This window comes from Elaeis guineensis, chromosome 11 (genome assembly GCF_000442705.2).
Source record: "Elaeis guineensis isolate ETL-2024a chromosome 11, EG11, whole genome shotgun sequence".
In the NCBI taxonomy this organism is placed as follows: domain Eukaryota; kingdom Viridiplantae; phylum Streptophyta; class Magnoliopsida; order Arecales; family Arecaceae; genus Elaeis; species Elaeis guineensis.
Genome location: NC_026003.2, coordinates 105,548,585 through 105,572,762, shown reverse-complemented (window position 1 = coordinate 105,572,762; position 24,178 = coordinate 105,548,585). Strand labels below are relative to the sequence as shown.

General features: G+C 37.4%; 1 protein-coding gene across 2 annotated transcripts; it reads left to right on the top strand.

Moving 5' to 3' along the window:
- Positions 1–1,757: 1,757 nt before the first annotated feature.
- On the top strand, positions 1,758–23,191 carry LOC105053680 (PHD finger protein ING1). Of its 2 annotated transcripts, XM_073245963.1 has the most exons (7): positions 1,758–1,913; positions 5,988–6,059; positions 20,801–20,988; positions 22,186–22,246; positions 22,368–22,467; positions 22,548–22,671; positions 22,798–23,191. In XM_073245963.1, exons 1-7 carry the CDS (start codon positions 1,886–1,888, stop codon positions 22,906–22,908), a joined length of 684 nt encoding a protein of 227 aa, XP_073102064.1. In that variant the 5' UTR covers positions 1,758–1,885; the 3' UTR covers positions 22,909–23,191. The 2 variants fall into 2 exon arrangements, with proteins under 2 accessions (XP_073102064.1, XP_010933237.2); XM_010934935.3 differs by lacking the exon at positions 5,988–6,059 and having other exon boundaries at positions 1,784–1,913.
- The last annotated feature ends 987 nt before the right edge of the window (positions 23,192–24,178 follow it).

Below are 24,178 nucleotides of genomic sequence, written 5' to 3'. Positions count from 1 at the left end.
TTTTGGCAACCCATGATTTTATGATAATAGGAGAAAAAAATCAGGTATTATGATTCGCTGTCTAGCATTAAGATTCGCTATAACACAAATAATGACTATTATTTTCATCTTTATCTTGTTCTAAGTCAAATAATATTTTTTCATATTCAAATTTTTATCAAAATCTCTCCAAAAATAATTGAATTTTTTGCATACATACCCTCTCAAATTTTAGATTTTGCGTGAATATCTTTCTAAAATTAATAATTATATGTATGTTCTCAGAAAATACTTATTTTATATGTATATTTTTATTATTATTATTATTATTATTTTATATGTATACTACTATTATTATTATTATTATTATTATTATTATTATTATTATTATTATTATTATTATCCATGCATCTAATGCCATTAAGAAATTAGTACTTTAAAATTAGAATGATTGAAATATTTTTAATAGTTAGATACACAAAAAAAATAATTATAAAGGTATACATGTAAATAATAACTTTGCAAGAATATTTATGCAATTTAACATACTTAAGAGGATGTATATATATAAAAAAATTCTATTTTTATCTATTTCAACTTGTTTCGACACTTAGACTAGTCTAGTGCTTGCTTATTAATATTTTTTATGAAAATATTGCTTAGAAGAAAAAGATCGATTCAATGGTTAGATAATCAAAAAAAATTTGTTATTAGAAAGAGGGAAGTTCAATTGGTAGGATAAGTCTCCAATGAGATCCATTAGTCTATCACTCATTTTGAAGTAAAAAGATAATTTAATAATTTTAATTAATTTTTAATTTAAATACATATGATTTGAGCTAATGACATCGATAGAATTACTATGTCAAAGATATACATGTAAAAATAATATTTTATGAGAATATATATATAAATATCAATTTTGGAAGGACCTTCGTGCAAATCCAATATTTAGGAGGAAGTTCACATAAAAACTTAAATTTTTTTTCATATATATCCTCCTAAATATGTGAAATTACATGAATATCCGAAATATATATATATATATATATCTTTATAAATATTTTTCTTTGTATATATATCCATTAAGGATATTTCAATCATTTTAATTTTAAACTACTAATTTCTTCATAATGTTAGATGGCATAGATACCTACACAAAAGAAAAAAGAAATAGAAGGATATTCATGCAAAATAAGTATTTTATGAGGGTATATATGAATATTAATTTTGAAAAGATATTTTTGTAAATTCTAATATTTAGGAGGGTATGTATGTAAAATATCCAAAATAATTATGCATTAAAAATAACTATACATCAAAAATAATATTTTTAAATTAATAAAAAGTAAACAAAAATATAAACTGTTATTTCGTTAATATTGTTCACTATTTTTTATTATACGCTATCATACCAGCCATTATTATAAAATTTAAATATTTTTTAGGCAAATAATGACAATTCCGATGCAGTATTTAAAATCTTCCTCAACTCCAATACCACAAAGTAACTACTCTAGTCTTAAATAAATACAGCCAATTAGTCCAGCTTTTATTTGAATAAAGGACAAAAGGATTGAGCTTAATATATTTTTATCAAACTATGTCAATAATCAATAAAAAAATATATCAGATGGGGATCCTCGGCATCCAATTTGCCATACGATGCCCAAGGTGTATTAGACGTGCCCCAGCACAATGGCGATACAAGCCCAGGAACGCTCACAATCGGAAACGTGTATTTCGCACGTGCCGAGTTCTAGTTGGCTGATACACGAACCGAGAAGGGGAGAGAAAAAAGGGAGCGGTAGGAGGAAAAGAAAAGGGTGTCTTTTTTGGCGGATATTTTTCAGAAGCAAAGCTAGGGCGGGAAGAAGAGGAGAAAAAATCCAATCCAGAAACCAGAATGGGCTTCCTCGAAGACTTCCAAGCCAGTGAGATCTCCTCCCCTTACTCTTCTCGCTTTCTCTCTTATGATTTCGTCCGTTCTTATCCCATCTCCCCCCAAAAAACCCTACCGTTTGATTCCCTCCTCTTTGCCCTTTCACTCTTTACCAAGTTCGTTTTACTGTGGTATGTTTCGTAGTTAAAGTTCGATCAGACGAGCTAAATTTTCCATGGAACTTGCTTATTGAGAGCACAGGCGAAGTGTGGTTTCTTTCTTTCATTGAAAGATTGTGGCTTTGATTATCGTAGATCGTTGTGCAAAGAATAGTTGATAGGGCTCAAATTTACTGTGACGGATCCTCCACTGAGTGGTTTGCCACTTTGGGAAATCAGCGCTCGAACTTGTGCTTGAAATCGGAGGATGAAACAGGGATAATGAGAATGACGTTGTCGCCAGGAATTTCTTGGTGCTTTTGCCAGTTCTTTTACATAGTTAAAGATGCTTGGTGATTTGTCCATATTGCTCTCTGTGGGTTTCTTTCCTTTCTTGTGCTTGCAGATCTTTGGAAATTAGGTTGAATTCATTCCTTGAATGACCCTAAGATAAATGCTTGATTGCATCTGAAGCGCTTCCTGCCAATTGGCAACTTCAACTAGGTTTCTTTTTCTGATATGGTAATTTCTGGCAGTTCAGCCAGCAGCATCTCTTACTCGTATACTTTTGGTTGTCTGATACCGGTAACAAAGAAAATACGTTACATTACCTAGTTATGGGAACTGTGACATTGCGCTTGTCTATCCAATCCTTTTACCACTGCAACATGCAGTGACCTCGTTTCTAATATAGGTAAGACTTTGTTCAAATTGCCGAAAAGAAGGCATTTTTTTTAATGTTGGATAGAGTGCAATCCCAACATTTTTTGCTTCTTGCTCCAAGAGTGAGTCTATGATGTTTCAAGACTCAAAAGCTATTGTGTACAATTACCAATTCACTAATGTAGCCTTTTGGATTGTTGAAGCTGTTTAAGAGACCTTTGATAATATTAGTTACTTTTATCACCAGCAAGAAAAGTAAATTGATAATTGGAATAGCAAATTTGCAGAGAGACTTCAATGGAGTCATGAAGAACCATCAACCAGAAAAATTTCCCTTTTATCTAATTCTCCGTGGTCCATGGTGATCCTTCATATGTGTCTGAAGTGTTGATGTAAATAGAGAGGTCATGTGGCTTGCTCAAGGACGAACATGAAGAGCTATTAATTGATTAGAAAAGTACTATGTCATCTGAGTGGCTGTTTGAAGAAATAATTTCTTTTATTTACAAAGCTGGTAACCTATGAAACAACATTAATTTAGCACCAGATACTAAAGACATTGCATATCATTTTTAAAAGAAAAAACTCTCTATCAATAGGACTTACCGTATTGCATAAGGGTCAACTATCCACTCATATCCTTAAGTTGGGAAACAAGATTTTGGTTTTCAATTAAGAATTATGACCTAGCAAATTTTAGAGAAGGCCTATAATTTCCACATGGCTACACAAAAGCAGGAAAGTCTGATCCGTCAGCTCTTTCTCTTCGTATGGAAAGTCTTATCCATTAGGGAAACTGAAGGTAGGATTCTTCAATCTATTTTATCATTTATGTTTGGGTGGATTGGGTATGTAAATAGGTTGGGTTGTTCGAAGTATTTAAGTCTATGAAAACTTAGGCTACAAGGTTCTTGCTTCCTCTGGAGTTAATTGCAATTCTAAAAAAAAAGAAAAAGAAAACATTTTTTTTTTTTTCTGTTTTCCTCACAGTTTCATGTTATAGTGCTTTTGTTGTGTGATTGTCATGGGCATGTTATTCAGATGAGCCATTTGTGTAAATATTGTCAAAATGAGCTTGATGTTTAATGAGGAATGATTTATTATAGAAGTCCAGTTCATGTTCCATTTATTCTCCCTTTAAATATTGGTATCTATTTCAGTTCGCATTAAAAAATTAGGGTGAACATACTATATCTTACTGTAAACAGGAAGAAAACAAGCCAATTTTTAGCTGCCTCAGTTTTTATGTATAGTTCTCAGATTTTCTGTTGCCTTGAGGCTTTCAAATTTGTTTCAGGTGATCACAATGTTAACCATAGTAAGTATGGATGCTTATGGTAAAGATTGATGTTCATAAAGCAAAGGCCTCAATTAAGGCATTACTCCCCCTATAAAATGAGATTCAAGGCTTGCATTTTCTGATATAACCTGAACTTGCGGATGATTAGATCATTGTGCTTGTTGACCACTAAATAAGCCACATGGCTCATGTAATAACTCAAATGAGATTTGGGGCATATTGGATGTATTCCTTAGTTGAAATGTCTCATGTGGATACCTTATAGCATTTGGTTATGCGTGCCTCAAGGAGTAGAAATTATATCCCACACCCAGTGTTCCAGCTCAGCGGTACACCGGGTCAATACTATGGTATCATGTGCACATTTTGGCCACTTAAGCGTAAGAAAAAAAAAAGGGAAATGGATTCAGTCAAGCACTTGGCCCCTTCTCTTGAGGGGATGGAATCCTAGCCAAGCAATAAAAAACGGAGTAAACATGTGATCCAAACAATTGGAAATGCAATGTCCAAACCAAGAAATAGAGGATCAACTTCAGAGAGTTGGCAAGAGCAGTCTCCTCCTTTTTGATGGTGAGAAGTTCTTTAAAGCACTCCACCAGCATCAACTCAGGAACGGGATTCAGAGAAGAAGCAAGGATGGCCTCATCTCCTCTACCACCAACAACTGATGAGGAAGGGACATCTGGCAGTCTTGGTTCCTACCATCAGCCGCCGCCTCTTCTCCTTCGACCGCTGCAGTTGGTGCCTCTGCCCCTTCCGCTGCTGCAGTCGCCATATCTATCCCTTCCATTTCCATCTCCATCATGCGAGTAGTTGCCTCTGGCTTAGCCTTCTCTATACCCAGACATGGTGGTGGTGGTTCTATGCACAAAAGAGACTAAAACCAAGATTAAAAACAGAGAAAAAGGAGCAGAAAAAGTGGGGCAAAGAAAGCAAGTGGAAAAAGGTGTAGCCTCTTTAACGTCCATGTTACGTTATGGTATTGGCTTGGTGTACCACTAAGCTGGTACACCAGGTGTAGGATATCAATATGTTCTCTAAGGGCCTCATGGCTAGCTCCAAAAACTGCCTTCTAGAAATATGATTAGCAAAGCATGTAATTTGTTTATAATTAAATCGAAGGTTGACAGAGTTGTTGGCTATACCCTCTTTCTCTCTTTGTATGAAGGAAATGTATTATTATCTAATAATTTTGACTATTAAGTATATTTGTGATTTACCAGTTGCTGCACATGATGTTTAAAGGATGACTACCGATTTGGCTGCCTACTTGTCCTCCTTAATGTTTTGCATCATGTTTAAGTATGAAGGATTAGATCAATTTTATGAATTAGTATTAAATTTTTCCTTCCCTTTGACTTGGTAGATTTTATATGGATTGCTGTATTTCAATTTTTGGTTATAACTTTTCTTTTTACATTTCTCGTCGTTTCTATAGGTCTTTCTAATTTATTGTGGTTGGATGTCTTTGCTTCTTGGCACTTGCCTAGATGTGCACCTAGTTATCAGGTGTCGTCCCATAGTCTTTCAAAACATTGATTCCATACTTTTAGTTCTTTATTCCAACCTTGCCTTTTTATTTGTCTTTTCCTCTTTTTGCACTCAATTTCTTTTTAGAGTGCATCCACTTCTTGCAACATTGTATCCTTTCTGATCTGTGTTAGAGTCAATCAAGGTTTCAAATAGGTGAACATATATATATATATATATATATATATATATATATATATATATATATATATATATATATATATATATATATGTCTGTGAATTGAAGTGCAGAGCGAATTAGAAGACTGAATTGTAATATGTTGCAACATTAAGTTATGGGATCAAATACACTTGTTGTTTGGAAATTTAAATTACATTAGTAAGGAGAAGTTATTGAAAGGTACAGAACTTAGTTTTCTTGCTATGTCCTTGGGTAATTCTACTCTATATGGAACATTTTAGTTGGTTATCACACACTGTGCTTTTTATTTACTGTAACCTGGCCTTCCTTCAGGTTTCGAGTCCTTGCCAGCCCTGCTGCAACGTAATTATGGACTGATGCGAGATCTAGATAAAAGTTTACAGGGTATGTGTTATGTCAAAAAATTGTATCAGTATTACAAGTTTCTTTTGGTTTTTCAGTAACTGGTATTATAAGTTTCTTTGTTGTAATTCTTATGCATGTCATTGCATGATTATTATCTCTTTTTTCCCCTCTTGACTTTTGACAGCACTTTAATTTGTCTTTTTTCTCTTTTTTCCCCTTGTGGTTTTGTTGGGGGGGGGGGGGGGGAGTTGTGAAGCATCAATATATGGTCCATAAAGTTAAAACAACCATATAAATGAATTTCTATTTTAGATCGACTCCACCACATCTTGGCCTTGTCAGAAAGATAGGATGAGTGATTCGGTTAGATAAGGCATAATATTCAATTGTTTTGGTTCATCCGTGGTTTCTTTACCTCTGTTTGCTCATGTCATTATTGAGCAAGGATTATTACATGTTATTATGGGACTCTAAGAATGTCACGTCCCAAATCTGGGACGTAATACGGTCATGCTATCAAGAGATGCAGTCCTCGATAACACGAAGCCACATTCATTTTCTTAATTATAATAACAGATGCATCATAAATAAAAAGTAATAAAAAGATTCAATTCAAATTCTTAATTAAACCAAAACTGGTTCAGAGCACTTAAATCCAAAGTCAAATACAAACCCATATCTCAAAATTCATAATTATTTATTACAAGTTTGTGATTATCAAATAACTAAATTTTAGCTACAAAATTTTCAAGTTTGTTATGTAGATCTCCAAACCAGAATCCTTCGTCAGTCCTAATCTTATTCTTTTGTAAAAAAAGAAAAATAAAACATATGAGCTACATTAGCTCAGTAAGTAGAATCTACGCTTTCTTATCGGATCAAGCATAAGTTTTTTTTTGTGATAATACAATACTTAGAAAATAACAAATAATACAAAATAAAGCATTTCATAGAACATATAATAAAACAAGTTATAAACCAATCATGCATGCATAAATCATAAATATTTCGTAAACATATTTCGTAAACCATTTTTGTCATGTGTTCATGTCATGTTTCAAAATCTTTCTCACAGATATTCATACTATGGTCACTTTATACCCGTGATAGGGTCAGTGTTCTTAATCGACAAGTTCATGTTTCATATGTCAAGTTTATATCCACTGGCAGGACCTGTATTTTTGTGAATGCTAGCTCCAGGTGTCGACCTTCGCATGGAGATTCATTCATAGTTATCTGAGAGTCTTTGAAATCTTTATATTTTTTTCTTAAAACATAAATATATAGAGATGGAAAACAATAAAATTCATGCATCATAAACATTCCATTTTCATTAAAACATATTTATAAAATCAATGCTCATAATAAAACATGCTTTTTCATACTCATATGCTGATCCTTATTTTATAAAAAACATGATTTCATCATCAACAATTCTTTGTATAAAAAATATGATCATTTAAAAATAAATAAAGAACGTAAGATCCACTTACTTTGATCGTCCTAGATCTTTAGTCTTCTTTAAATGAATCAGATAATTTTATTTAAAATATTAAATCATGATCAATTTTCATTCTATATATTCAATAAAATTAAATAATAATAAAAAAAATGATTGACTGGGTGATCAGCTTGATAGATCATCTGGGCACTAAATCGATTCGGGATCATCTTGTCTGGGTCAACATGGGTCCTTAGAAGAGGAAAAGATGTCTCAATACATGATCTATAGATTCTTCTTAGAGAGAAAAGGTAGAAAGAGAAGATGGTATATAGGGTCCCATCGTCTTTTAGAGAGAGAAGATCAGAAGAGAGGAGTAGAGTAGAGAGGAAAAATCTTAGAGGAACTTAAGAGAGAGAGAGAGAATCCCTTTTTTCTATTTTTCTTTCTTTTCTTCTTTTTTTCTTTCTTTGGCCGAACAAGAGGGACGTCGGGGCTAGTGACCGTGCATCGGTGGAGTGCGGTGGCACGGTCGGAGGTCCGACAATGGGCGGTAGGGTGCGGCCAACGGTGGCCGGTGGTGGATGGCCGGCGGCAAGAGCTGAACGGTGGAAAAATCAAGAAAATATTTCAGAAAATAGGAAAAGTGGGTGGACTTCATCTTCGGTCATTTTTCGACAAAATCGGGGCTGGCGGCAAGGTCTAAGGCCATAGGGAGAAAGGAAAGAGGGAGAGGAAGAAGGAGAGGGGCTTTATCTTGGCTTGGGTGGCGTCTTTGGCATCGATTTCCAGCGGGCACAAGCAAAGGGGGCTGCGGCTTCAAAGGAAGAATAGAGGGAGAAGGAAGAGGGAGGAACGTCGGTGATCATCGTGGATAACTGAGGGGGAGGAGGGAATTTACAGGAGTGGAGGAGAGGCCGATTCCTCTTCGAAATTGGCTTTCTCTTCGCGAAAGTCGTGCGGAAGAAGACTCCCAGCAGGAATCTGCAACCTTTTTCTTTTTTTTTCTTTTTATTTTTTTCTTTGGGCCACTTTAAGATTCAGGTTATCACATTCTACCTTCTTTAAAAAAAGTTTCGTCCTCGAAACTTGATATATCTTCATTCTTTTACCGATAGGGATCTTAATCTTCAGATCATCTTTATTATACTCTTAAATCAGTTTTCATTAATCCTAACTTCTTCATCTAAAATGAGGCAATTTTTTAAACAAGACATTGATGAAAATAACTTTCCTAAGAGAAGATATAACATATAGTGGCTTATTCAATTCTACATATATATAGTTATTACTTGGAAGATATAAAGGAATGAGAAAATTCATAATCAAATAGCATATCAGTATTTTATGAGGTGATTAGAATGGTACCTATAACTACTTGATTGCTTGCAATGACACCTTGTTGGATCAAAATGAACACCCGTGCATTTTCTTGTTGTTTTTGATCTGCTAGTTTGAAAGTCTTTGAACTATCTTTTTTCTTAATAGGACAATCTCTTGCCATATGTCCTATTATGTCGCATGAAAAAGCATGCTCCTAGCTTTTTGAGACAAGGTCTATAATGATTTTTGCCACAATATTCACAGATCATAGCTTCTTTATTATTCTCTGCAATATTAGTAGAATTTTTCTGTTGATCATCTAAATTTTTTGTTGGTCTCGATCTCTTTTTGTTGCTCCTCTCCTATTCTGATCTTTTTATTTCGGTTCTATTTTCAAAGCTTGTTCTAGCATATCTTTATAATCATTAAAATATGAGAAGACAATCGAGACCGAATCCCATATCTTAAACCTTGCTCAAATTTATTAGCTTTGCTCCTTTTGGACTCCATAAGCTGGGGGCAGAAACGGCCTGACTCATTGAATTTGCTTGCATATTCTAATATTGTCATTTCATCTTTTTGCCTCAAAATCAAGAACTCATTCTTCTTTACTAATCTCATTGTTTCGAGGAAGTATTGATCATAAAATATCTTTTTAAACTTTTTCTCAGTCAATTGGTCATCGATATTCTCATAGACAGTCTTTATTGCTGTTGGTGCAGAATTTCGCCGAAGCCGGAGTTGCTGGAGTTGAGATGACCGTGGACGCCGTCGGGACCTGCAAGGAAAGTCTAAACCGGAGTTGGGGGTGCTCCGGCAAGACCCTCCGACGCTCAAGTCAGTACTCTGCTTCAACAGAAATGGAGTGCTCGAGTGAAAATTTTAGCAGAGTTTTGAGATAGAATTTAGAACTTAGAGAAGAACGTATCTGGGGGTCTCTTTTTATAGACGGAGAGCGTAACTGATTGACAGCGACGTCTGTAACCGCCTGGTAGTGGGCTGTTCAGAGCCGCACGGAGTTTGTTACGGAGAGTAGTGGCGTCAAGGGTCGTTCAGGGCCACGTGGAGTTTGTTACGGAGAGTGGAGTGGTGTCCGTTGTCGCGACTTGCTAGAGTGGTGGAGCCACGCGGAATCCATTGCAGAGAGTGGAGTAGGGTAGTGGCCATTGTCGTGACTTGCCAGAGAATTTGGATTTGTCGGCTGGAGCTCGGTTAGGATATCTGATGGAGCGGAATGACTCTCTATCTCGTCGATCTAGGAGAAGCTCGGATGTTTTCGAGGCTGCTAACGAGTCTACTGTTGTCGGATGCCTTAGGCGCTGATGCTACAGGTAGGAGTCATCTGCTGTAGAAGCTCGGATGGAGACTTTCTGTTGGTGAAGTCCGGTAGGAGTCCGATTGCTAGAGAAGTCTGTCTGGGATTTGCTTGATGTGGAAGCTCGTTTGAAGATTATCCATTGGAGAAGTCCGATTTCGTGAAGAATCTGGCGGAGGGTCGGCCGACGGTGGACTTCGGATGGCGTTGGGGAGGTTCGGCAGACACCGGATGCGATCGGCCGTTGTAGAAATCCAGCTGCCGGAGTCCGTCCATCGTAGAAGCTCGTCCGATATCCATCCGTTATGGAAGCTCGGACGGAGTCTGATTCTTGTAGAAGGCTGAAAGGAGACCGCTTATTGTAGAAGCTCGGTCGAAGATCGGTTGTCGCGGGAGCTCGGGGTAGCGACCTGGCCGGTGGATCCTGTCCCATTGTAGAAGCTCGTCCGGGATCCGGCTACGAAGAAGCTCGGCTGAAGTCTACTTGTAATAGAAGTTCGGAAGAAATTTGTTTACAGTAGAGACTCAAATGGAATTTGCTTACAGTAGATATCCGGGGTAGACCGCCCGCTGTAGGAGTTCAGAGTAGACCGCTCGTAGTAGAAGTTCGGAGTGGACCGCTCGTAGTAGAAGTTCAGCTCTCGCAGGAGCTCGGTTGGAATCTTGAAGGCGGTCGACCGCCGTAGAAACTTGGATGGAGTCTGGTTACTGTAGAAATCTCACAGTTGGAGAAGCTTGGATATTGACGAAGTTCGGAAGAAGTTCGGAGTAGGGTCGTCCACGGCCGGAAGAAGTCTGGAAGGAATTCGGAGAATAGTTGATCACTGTAGGTCGGCTGATAGTGAAGCCTAGAGAGCCTTTGGAGCGGCCTTTGGAGCGACCCGGTAGATGAATGGAGAAGCTCATTGTTGGAGAAGTCCGGAAGTTCGGACGGTCGAGGGGGTTCAGAGAGACGCTACACAAGGTCGGAAGCCGAAAAAGCCTGGAAGGGTCGGTCTTTTACAAACTTCGGCCGGGGGGTATTTTATACCCAACAATTGCAATCCATCAAAACTCGGCATTCTTTTTTAGCATAGGTAAGGCTAATCTGACCTTCACATTCTTGAGATACTGTAGAGCATTAAATATCTTCTCTATCTTCCGAATCTAGGTCTCTGCAACTAGAGGGTCAGGTCCATCTTCAAACAGTGGTGGATTAAGCCTTCTAAACCTCTCGTAATATGACTCTAAAGATGATATAGATTGAGGAGCGGCTTGTGTCTGCTGTTGTTGTTGAATAAGCTGAGTCACTATTTGGCATACTCCAGCAATATTTGCCTGACTGGTTGGCGCATTAGGAGCATGCTCAATCGACTGGTTGGCATCTCCCCTTGTAGTTCTTCTTGCTCTCTTTCTACTGACAGGATTCGTTGAGACTTCATTCTCTTTGTTGCTTATTATCACCTAGAAATACTAGCATTAATTAACTTAGATGAGCAACAGAAATTTTAAGAAAAATTTATCTACTCTTATTCAATTAAATATGATCTAGCTAAACGAGATCTATCTATCCATTACTAGATTTTAAGTCTACCCATGATCAAATCTATTGCTTTGATACCATAAAATGTCATGTTTCAAATTCGGGACATAACACGGCCATGCTATCAAGGGATGCAGCCCTCGATAATATGAAGGCACATTCATTTTTTTAATTATAATAACATGTGTTATAAATAAAAGTAATAAAAAGATTCAATTCAAATTCTTAATTAAACCAAAACTGATTCAGAGCACCTAAATCTAAAATTAAATACAAATTAATATCTCAAAATTCATAATTATTTACTACAAGTCTGTGATCATCAAATAACTAAATTTCAGCTATAAAATTTTCAAACTTGCTATGTAGATCTCCAAATCAGAATCCTTCGTCAGTCCTAATCTTATTCTTTTATAAAAAAAAATAAGAACATATGAGCTACATTAGCTCAGTAAGTAGAATCCACGCTTCCTTACCGGATCAAGCATAAGTTTTTCTTATGATAATGCAATACTTAGAAAATAACAGATAATATAAAATAAAGCATTTCATAGAACATATAATAAAACAAGTCATAAACCAATCATGCATTCGTAAACATATTTCGTAAATCATTCTTATTATGTGTCCATGTCATGTTTTAAAATTTTGTTCACAGATATTCATACTATGGTCACTTTATATCCGTGACAGTGCCAGTGTTCTTAATCGACAAGTTCATGTTACATATACCAATTTTATACCCGCTGGCAAGGCCCGTGTTCTTATGGATGCTAGCTCCGAATGTCGATCTTCGCATAGGAATTCGACCTAAGAGCCTTTGGAATCTTTATATCTTTTTTTTAAAACATACATATACATAGGTGAGAAATAATAAAATTTATGCTTCATAAATATTCTGTTTTCATTAAAACATATTCATAAAATCAATGTTCATAATAAAACATGCTTTTTCATATCTCATATGCTGATCCTTATTTTATAAAAAAATATGATTTCATCATCAACAATTTTTTGCATGAAAACATGATCATTTAAAAGTAAATAAGGAACGTAAGATCCACTTATTTTGATCATCCTAGATCTTTAGTCTTCCTTAAATGAATCAGGTAATCCTATTTAAAATATTAAATCATGATCAATTTTTATTTCATATATTCAATAAAATTAAATAATAATAAAAAAAAGTGGTTGACTGGGTGATTATCCCGATAGACCATCCGGGCACTAAATCAATTCGGGATATTTTGCCGGGGTCAACATGGATCCCTAAAAGAGGAAAAGATGTCTCGATACATGATCTATAGGTCCTTCGTAGAGAGAGAAAATGGTATCTAAGGTCTCATCATCTTCTAGAGAAAGAAGATCGAAAGAGAAAAGGAGAGAGTAGAGAGGAAAAATCGTAAAGGAACTTAAGAGAGAGAAAATCCCTTTTTCTATTTTTCTTTCTTTTCTTTTTTTCTTTTTTTCTTTCTTTGGCCGAACAGGAGGGACGTCGGGGCTGGTGACTCGTGCGCCGGCATAGTGCGGCGGCATGGTCGGAGGTCCAGCAATGGGCAGTGGGGTGCGGCTGACGGTGGTTAGCAGTGGATGGCCGGTGGCAAGAGCCGAACGATGGGAAAAATCAAGAAAATATTTCAAGAAACAGGGGAAGTGGGCGGACTTCATCTTCGGTCATTTTTCGACAAAATCGGGGGCTGGCGGTAAGGTCTAAGGCCATGGGGAGAAAGGGAAGATAGAGAGGAAGAAGGAGAGGGGCTTTACCTCGGCTTCGGTGGCATTTTTGGCGTCGATTTCTGGCAGGCACAAGCAAAGGGGGCTGCGGTTTCAAAGGAAGAACCGAGGGAGAAAGAAGAGGGAGGAACGTTGGTGATCGTCATAGATAACTTAGGAGGGAGAGGAGGGAATTTATAGGAGTGGAGGAGAGGTTGATTCCTCTTCGGAATCAGCTTTCTCTCCGCTGAAGTCGCGTGGAAGAAGACTCTCAATGGGAGTGTTCAACCTCTTTCTTTTTTTTTTTTCTTTTTATTTTTTTCTTTTGGCCGCTTTAAGATTCAGGTTGTCACAAAGAAGGTATAAAGACACCATCCCTTCAACAATATCTAAACATAGAGGTATTGCTTGCTAAGAAGGTTAAGAAAGACAATAACTTCTTCAAAGTATTTAGGATAACATTCGACAGTGGTGAGCCATTTAAATTTTGAGATAAACATCTCCATTTCTCATGTTCCATTTCTTTCTCATGAACTACATATATAACTCAGAAGGAGATTATAATTGGTGAAACATGACAATTATGATGCAGGAACAATGAGAACTACTTCAATGTGGCATCTATGATTTTTTTCAAAATTAATGCTGGTCCTTAACTGGGACTAATTGTATTGCTCATTGTGTTTAAGCTTGCTAGGGTTGAAATGGCATGCATGTTGTGCCATACTATGGCAAAACTTGGTAGTCATTGACACAGAATGATAAGTAGTTTGTCAAAAGATTCATAATTTGCAAGCTAAGTTGTGCCCTGTTATTCATTTTTTACTTTAACCTAGATTGTTGTTTACTACTTTATGCTAGTGTATAGACATGTTTGGAACACAATAATTTATAACTAATTTATAGGAATCCAACATCATAGTTTTCTTAGGACTCGTTTGGTTCACAAGAAGTGGAGGGAGGAAGTGGCAATTCCTAGGATGTGGAGAGGAATCCTCTTATTTGGTTGGAGTTTTAAGAGGAGAGAAATAGAAAAGACTCTTTCGATGGGAAGACACTTTTCATATTTCATAGGAAGTGGAAACCCATGAGGGAGGTGGGTTTTGGGATTTCACACGGGATGGAAATTAATGGCCATTTTTTCTTTTCAAAAATATCCTTTTAAGATCCACAGCTGAAAATTTGTAAAACATGAATGGATGGTTAAGATGAAACATTGAATCGTGATATATGCCAAGATCTTCATTGTCTCCTCGTAAAAATCCTAGGGAAGTTTTCAAGAGCCAGCGGCTAGCATCTCCACCCCAATCCAGCTCTCAAGTAAGCCTTCTCTCTTCTTCCTTTCCCTACTGTTTTTTTCCCTTTGATTATAACACCTCTTGAGTTGATCTGTGGTTGAACATCTTCCATATGGGAGTACTGTATCCTAGTTTTTTTTTGCTAGCTCCTATCTTTAATCAATTTTCAGTTAAAAAAACAGCATCTGGCAAATGTTTGGTTCTCTTTTTGATGCAATATGGACACCTATATGATTTAATAATACCATTTGCGTAGCTTTTGATCAATTCCGGTGAATGTGCTTTGCCTTGTTAACACTAGGACCTTTTAATAGGACAAAAACAGCTGTGAAATCAACTACAGAAGCTTTTTTGGTTGTCTTACTTGAATAGGTCAGTCAAGGTGGGTCAACAAGTTGTAAAAAAGAATCCTAAAAGATGGATGTTTTGGCCTCTATGAGGTATATTGGATAGGTTATGGATTCATGTGGCCTGTTTTTTTCTGTTCACATGGAAGAAACATAAGAACCGTGGCCTCTAAAACATTTGCTATTACCTGTAAGACCTCTTGGCCATTGCATTTTTGGCTCATTAATATGGTGAGCTCCATTTATCAGTGAATTATATTTAGAAAGTACTTCTAAAATAGTTGCTAGTTCGATTCATAATTTGATCTTAAACTTACCAGTGAATTATATTTAGAAAAACTCATAGCTGGATGTTCTTGACTATTAGTATTATATTACTATAATAAATTATTATGATCTAATATTATATTAGAATATATTAATATTATATTTATATTAATATAAATATAATATTATTATTGATATAAAGTTTGGGAGTAAAAAGGTATAGTCTTATATCTATTAAGGGTATAATAGGCATTTTATATAACTTTTCTTGGAAAGTAGATATTCAGCCAAACATAAGCCACTTTGGAATTAGTCATTTGTCCATGGTCAATCAAACATGCCAAAATCATATTTTCAGAAAGTTACTTCCTGAGAAGAATCCCATGAACCAAACAAGTCCTTAGATATTCATGGTGGATATTGTTTTTCATGTGCACTACATATTTATAAGTAATTTATCATACAGAAAAATATAAATAATGATGTTTATATTTTTAGTAAAATATATAAGCTCAATGTTAATGATAAAAGAAACACATTTCATTTACACATTAACAAGATATTGGTTGCATGCAAACTACCAGCAGTGCGAAGATCATATATTTGGTAATACTGCAAAATGCTTGTATGGCATTGGTTTTAGCCTTCAATTTGATGTAGAATCATGATATGTGTCGTTCCTCTGTTAGATTTAGGAATTATCCATCATATCCTTGAAAAAAAGTAAAATAAACGGAAGCTTCTCAACTCAAAACATAAAGCTATTCTAGATGGTTGAGCTTGGGTTTGAAAAGAGAAACTATAATACAAGCACATCCTTTTATATGTGGCCTAAATCTAGCATATAAAAATGATAGGCACCAAGGTTTTCAATCCTAGTACTGGGCCCTATGCCCATAACTTACTAGAATGGGTCGAATTGTTATGGTACCCGTTGTACTATAACATAGTACATTGTTGGAGTTGAGACAGTAGCTATACTATGTATTGGTACGGGGTTAGTATAATATGCTATATGCTAGACGGTAAGGGTCCATACCAAGGATTGCCAACTCAGAACCGGATCTCCAGCCGGCTAGCGGTATGAGTCGGTACATCTCCATGCCGGACTTGAATCGACACAGAAATGAGGGATGAATCAGAGAGAAAAGGAGAGAGAGATGGGGAGGGAAAGGGAGGTCGGTGGAGACACCAGCAGTGGCCACCAGAGGCTGTGGAGGCCTCCTGGGCTCCACAGTCTTTTGTGAGAGAATGAGAGCATAGAGAGATGGAGAGAGGGAGGGGAGGGCAAAGGAGAGGCCATCAGACGGCCCAAAAATGCCCCACAGATGCTGCAGGTTCGAAATAGGGGTTGCCACTTGGCGGCCTCCCCGTAGCCTTTCCCTCCCTTCCCTCCTCTCTCTATCTCTCTTTTCTCTCTTCTCGCATCTTGTGGAGGACCACAAAGCTTGGAGGCCTCCGGCAACCTTGTCGGGCCACCTCCGGCCTTCCCTTCTCTTTCTCTCCCCTCTCTCTCCCTCTCTCTTCCTCTTTCTTTTTCCCTCGCTTCATTTTCACTGGCGTTTCGAATCGAATGCCTGAACCGCACCGGTTAGCCGTCGGTATGGTTTAGTACATCCCAAACCGCCCAATTCGGGCTAGTTCAGGAAAACTTGGTCCCCACTACAAATATTGATAAGCAATAACACAAGCCACCCTACCATAATATGATCCAACATGGACAATTGAGTTATTCAATGCTGTACCATGTTCACTCATGTTATGATAGGTACCTAGGATAAGGCTTCATCCTCGCTCTAGCTTAGATCTATCTTTATTTATGATTGATTCAACATTTACGTTAAATTGAGGAACTATCAAGTCATTTAAGTTTCTTGAAGATATTATGTGGTTAATTCTTATGTGTATGACAGAGATGATCAAGAGCAAGGTTTGCCATACCGTGCCGAACCGGCTGGTACACCCATCTCGTATCGGACCGGCGGGAAACCGGCATGATTCGGCCGGTAAAATCGGTACACCGGCGGTACTGAAGAAAAAAGAACGGAAAGTGAGAAAGAGAGAGAGAGGGGAGGGGAGGGAGGGAGGTGGGAGCCGTCGGAGGCCGGCGGTGGCCGGATGCGGCCGTCGGAGGGCTTCCGAGCCTCGTATCGCCCGATAGGGCTCTCAAGAGAGCAAAAAAGAGAGAGTGCTCGGAAGGGGGGCGGGGAACCTACCAGACGGACGGTGCCTCCGTTGCGAGGCTCCTAGTGGCCGGCGAGCCGACGCCGACGGCCTGAGAGCGGTCGAGCGGGCGGAGCCCCTTCGCGGCTCCGTCCCCTTCTTTTTCGAAACAGACGACGTCTGTTTCGATTTTTTCTTTTTTTTTTTGTTTTAAACTTATGAAGTCGGCAACTGGGTTGCCGACAAAAATCGTGAAGCCGGCAAATCGTTTGCCGACTTCACTTAAAACCATGTTTTTTTAAAACATTTGCGAAACAGGGGCGGTGCCTCTGTTTCATGCCTGCGGCGCCGCGCGCGTGAATTGCGCCCTCCGACGGCCACGGCGGCCAGTCGGAGGCCGTCCGACGGCCCCGCCGGCTCCTTCCCCTCCCTCTTTTTTTTTCTTCTTCTCTCTCTCTCTATTTCTCTCTATTTCTCTCTTTTTTTCTTCCGTTCGGGTCGTCGGTTTGGTATTAAACCATACCGAACCGTACTGCCAGCCGGCTGAAACGGCCGGCGGTACCGGTTCAGCATACCTTGATCAAGAGTAAATTGAATCGACTAATCATCCTGATTAAACACATCTGAATAGAAGTATTTAGAAGTTTAGGTAGGAATTTATTTAAACCATCAAGAAGTACTAAAGTTTGTATCGATGTTGCATGGCTTTTGGATAAGTTGGCATTATGAGGTAGGTAAGGTGTTAGCAGATCTTGTATGTGTTTCAAGGATCTTCTGCAGACTTATATTTGGTGGCAAATTGAATGCTTGTCTGAATGTGCTGATGCACATTACAGTTATGAGCTTGTGAACAATCAATGCGCATATTATTTCTTCATTTACAAATACATGTCCGTGTTGCAGAGCTTGTTTGTGTTTGAAGGATCATTTACAGATCTATATTTGGTGGCAAATTAAATTCTTGTCTGAATGTGCTTATGCACATTCCAATTATGAGCTTGTGAACAATCAATGTAGATATGATTTCTTCATTTACCAATACATATTCTTGTTCTTAGCCAAAACAGAACAGATACGTGTACTTTGTGAGTATGGGGATATTTTTCTTGGTAGATGTTGCAGATTTACAAGTCAACTAGATGTGTTTAGCTGTCATTCCATCCATGAAAAGAGGGGAGGAAGGATAAGTTGTCTAGTGAATTCACAAAAAATTTAAGAGATGATTAATTAAACATAACTCCAAGCACCTAGCTTTGATGTTTGTTCTTAATTTTGAGGGGAAAGTCAACTTGAAACTTCAAACTTATTTTGGGATATGATCATATGACACCGAGGAGCTGAACCTGCATATTGCACATAATATAACTTTACTATTGTGGCTGATTGCCACAAGCAGGGGCACTATGGGGTAAACGTTAAGTATTTACTCTCAATACAAGTGCATAATAGCTATATCACTGCTTCAGTCCTTTGAGATGCTGATGATTCTCTTAAAGTCTCTACCTTGAATAGAAAACAAGGGTATGGACTTGAAAAATTGATATTAGCATTTCACAGATCCTTTTCGAAGATAGGGGTTGTGATGCTTGTGTGCCTTATGTTATGTGAGCATCAAAGGAAGATTGACCTAAAAGAGCAGCATCTAACTTTGTTGCCCTGTAGCTCATTTTCACAGACAAAGTAGACCACCAAAACAACTCCGGAGCTGATAGGAAAGATGACATGGACAATAGGATGTTTGATGGTAATATCCCTTATGAACATTGGATGCCATGCTTCTAAATTAGATGCTAGGATTGCCTGACAGCTGTATGAATTGGGAAGCTTCAGACCGAGTATAATGTCCTTTCCACTTCCACAAGGTGATGGTGCATTATTTTTGGCTCTCCATTCTATTGTAGAATATAAGAATAGGGGATTTGATGAATAATTCCATTGGACTTATGCTACCTAGAGGTTAAATGATGAACACACAATAGCATTATGAATTGATATTGTAGCACCGAACCGAGTATTTATCTGAGAACGAAACATCCTAACTAAGCTACAACTTTTTGAAGAGCTCATCATGAAACAGAAAAACCTCATTCATGAGAGATTGTTAATTAACATGACATTATAATGAATCCTCTAAAACTGAACACATCCAAGGATTCCCGAATATTAGATTGCAGTGAACATGTTAGGGCCCTCTCTTTTGATAGGCCAGACTCTGAGAAGATCAACATTTCTTTGTTGATTGCCTTAGCATTATTAGAGTGAAGAGAGGGGCTCTACTAGAAGACGACCTACCATGCATATCCTTTACATGTCCATGAAAAAGGAGGCAAAACGGCAGAATGAGCCTCAAATCAGTCTGCATGCCAATGGATTAATGAGGAGATGAATGAGGGAAGCTAGTTGAATATCTGATTAGATATGGCGCTTAGGCCCTCAACCTGGCTCTGGTGCCACATTAGACTCAAGAGCTCATACATTAATTGAATATTGAATCAATGTGAATTTTAAACTTGCTATGGTCTTCGCATGTCTTGCAGCCTTGTAGAAACTGACATACATATTGCAACAAGTGAACCAGAAACGAGAAGATAAATAAATAAAAGAAGATCTACTGGAATAAAATGAGGTGGCAAGGAAAAGGGGGGAAAAAGAAAGAGGTGAGAAAGAAGGATAAAGAGACTTTGAATTGGGCAACAGACTTTGAAGACTGTGCTTGTTTGTTTATGTAATCATTAATTAGAAGATACTTAATGCCCAAAAGATACAATGTCGTCATAGGAGGTGGCTGTTATAGCATTTATCCAGGTGATAATATGTGGGGCCAATAGTCACATCTTAAAGCCAATCAGACTTAGAGACTTTGAACGATATAACATTTCAAATCAACTGATAAATCTTAAGAAGCATGCTGTCACAGTCCCAATTTTTCGTCATGAATTCAGCAATGACATGCAAAATAACAGGAGAAATTTAGAAATTTGTGGGCATATATGAAATCAATAATGACATGGAATACAATCAATTTGATTGAAGGACAAATGTTATCAAGAATCTAAATTGTTAGAAATTTACCGTGGTTTATAGATTATTCACATGTCAAACAAGTTATCTCCAGACCTTTCATGTCTCGTGATGATAAACTGTAAAATAAATTTATCATATCAATTGAAAATTGTATTTTTATATAAGTTGCCAAGGCAAATCTCAAAATACAGCTTATGGTACATGGATGCTTATATTTCAGTCTGATTATGAATATGCTTCTGTTAACATAAGGTTACTTGTATGAGCACTTTGATGGCTGCAGCTTTTAACATTCTTTTACTCTTTTTTAACACATTGAGCTAGGGCAGCTCTTCAGTTCATCTATGTTTTTTATAAATACATGCAGGAGTCCAGCGGCAGAATGAACAGCGCTGTGAACAAGAAATAGGGGATATTAGGCGGGGAATTGAGTCTGGTAACATTACTCCTGATACATCACTAATCAGATTTTCTGATGAGGCTCTTGATGAGCAAAAGCATTGCATCAGGATTGCTGACGAAAAAGTGGCCTTAGCCACACAGGCCTATGATATGGTATATCTGCTTCCCAGTTCACATTTTCACCCTATATAAAAATCAAATTTGTTGGATCACATGTGTAATTATCTTTAGTTGCAGCCTACAGGATAGGCAAAGATGAATTTCTGACCTAATAGGAGCTTCCTCTTGTGACAATTTGCATATGCATCCAGTACTCATACAATAATTGCATATTCATTGAAGATTCTACTTTTCTTGAAATCTAGTTGGCTAAACAGGATATCAATTTGCAGGCATTGTCTACTCATTTCCAATTCATTTATGGTTCAGCATTTTTTTTAATTTTACAGCTGGTATAAAAGGAAATAATGGTAAAATACTAGTCTTATTTGCTCAAGTCTAACTGCAAATGATTTGAACTGGTATGGAAATTCGAACTAAAATAATAATATTTTAGTTTGATAAATGGTGAAAACACAATGGGTTCAACCAAGGTAAAACCATGGCCTGAAAAGTGAAATTTTGTTTTTTTTTGTTTTTTTTCTTCACAATGCTCTCCTTTTCCTATTGGCATACTTTAGCAACAAAAATAATGATGCCCTCTATTTTCTTATGCTCTCCTGTTTTGTTCCATATGATTGTTTTACATCATCTAGACATCTAATATTTTGAAATGTGGTGCAACAACAAGGTTTCAAGTACCACCAGAACGGGATGGTATGAGCAGTACCATACCATTCCAACAGGTCTTTGGCACTGGTACACCGTGTGTCGGTATGGGTGAGCCCCTCAGCATGTGTTGATACCTGGCACTTACTGTTCCAGCAAAAAATTAGTACAAGGTCTGGTAGCACTGTTTGAAACCTGGTTGAACAGGGTTCATTCTTTACCTTTTTAACACCAGCCAACTCTAGTTTGCTTGTTTCTACAACTCCTTTTCACTGAAACCTTTTTTTTGCCCCCTTGATTGTTTGTCTTTGTCATACACGAGCATTTCCCTCTTCCCCTTGAGCAAACTCCTTGGACTTCTGATGATAGACTTCTGAAATTATAGGGGAATGAACGTATTGATTTATATTCTGTGAAATTGCACCATGGTTGCTTTTCTTTCAATTGAGACTTAGGAAACCACCTGAAACCTGTTGGATTCTCAAGTTTCATGTCCGGTGGTCTTAATCCAACTTCTTACAATAATCCTTGAATGAGGAAACTGTTGGTTACACTATTGCTGATTGTATATTCGTGCTGTAGGTTGATGCACACATCCAACAACTTGATCAATACATGAGAAAACTTGAAGAGCTCCGGCAAGGTACTTATGGAACTTCTGCTCTATTTAGTGGAATGTATCTGATATGCAGTATTAATCCCATCTGATGTTGGCCAAATTTCTATCTAATATACTGCCCATGTATTTTATGTTCGGCAAGCAGAAAGGGAACTTGCAACTGGAGCAGGTGTTGGTACTTCAAATGCTGATGCTAGCACAAGATCTGGAAGGGTTGCTGAAAGTAGCAGAGGGGGGCGGAAGAAGTATGCTGCTTCTTCCAAAATGTTCTTTATCAGGCAATAACATTGATGCAATAGATTGACCCTCCATTTTTTGGCTGCAGATCACGATTAGCAGTAGAGCCACCAAGTGTAGATCTGGAATTACCAGTGGACCCAAATGAACCCACATACTGTTTCTGCAACCAAGTTAGCTATGGGGAGATGGTTGCTTGTGACAACCCTGATGTATGCTTTATTTTCCTTGTCTTCCTTTCTTTTCCCTTCCGTCATGAATTTTCCCATCGAAAAATTTGTATTGATAACTGTTCTAAAAAAGGTTGGTGCTAATTACTCTTTACTTTCTTCCGGCAGTGCAAGATTGAGTGGTTCCATTTTGGATGCGTTGGTTTGAAAGAACAACCGAAAGGAAAATGGTACTGCTCCAATTGCGTTGGAATGCAGAAACGTAGAAAAGGTAAATGAATGGTTACTTCTGCTGACAGGAGCTGATTTTGGTGCCAGAAATGGAATTGAGTCGTGGCATTTATTCTTAGTAGTCGGTTTGGCCTCTGCATATATAGACGATGAGTGGAGCTACCATTCAGCGGTTAACCTAACAATTATGTGGACATAAAGGAGAGGTTTGGATGGCTTTCTTTATGGCCTGCGGTCATAATATGTTATTCATTCTTGGTAATAGCAAGGTGACCATATAATACAGTTTTAGCGCGAAGATTCTAAGTAAGATATGTTGTTTTTACTTTAATGCCTAGATTTTGGTTCGTTGTGTGGTCAGCAGATGAGACCTTGTCACCAGCCACCTATTTGTGGATGCCATGACAATTTGCCGGTAGAAACACAGGGTGCAGGCTGAATCTTTTTCTTTTTGACCAGGAAAAGAGGACTAAAGCGCGCTTGTCTGTAACTTCATTGCATCAACTTGAGCAATTTTATGCAAAGCCAAAGGAAAATCATCTCGATGGATGAAATCCTTGTCATTTGCTTTGGCTTCTTGAACAAGCCAATCAGCAGCTTGATTTCCTTCGGAGTATATGATTAGGTGAGGCAAGAGATGCAGTGGTCTGCCCAATATCAATAAGACGAGGATGAGGTGATGCGTAGCTTACTGTAAAGTTTACCATGAAATGGTAGTATTTGAATGCCCCTTCAACTTATATTGCAGGGGCATTCCAATTCCCTAACAGCCGTTATAATTCCTTGCCAAGCTCCATGTAACTTGGCCATTGAGACTAGATCCTGGAGAACTGGAATCTGGCAGCAGCAATCACCAAGCCATGATGGTATCTAATGATAAGACCTGCACCTTCACTATTAGCTTGGGGCCTTTGACTCCACTGTCAAAATTAATTTTTAATAAAACTGGCTGAATCTTTTGTCCAGAACCATATTGACTGAGGTGGGCAACTGCCAAGTGGTAATTAATGGAGGACCATCATTTTCAGTGTTGGATGGCTGCTCATAAGATTAAAATTAAATGAATATTAATATATATATATCTATATTTATTTTATCTGATGAATATAAATATGTATATAAATATTATTTGAATGTAAAATTTTATATTTATATTTATTTTAAATAGATGGATACAATTTGGATACTGAAAGTAGACACAATTATGGATGTAAGTTTGATAATTAAATTTTATGACTATAGAATCAAAAATATTATTAAATAAATTATAAATAAAATTAATAGTATATTTATATATTATTTTTAAAAATTAATGAGT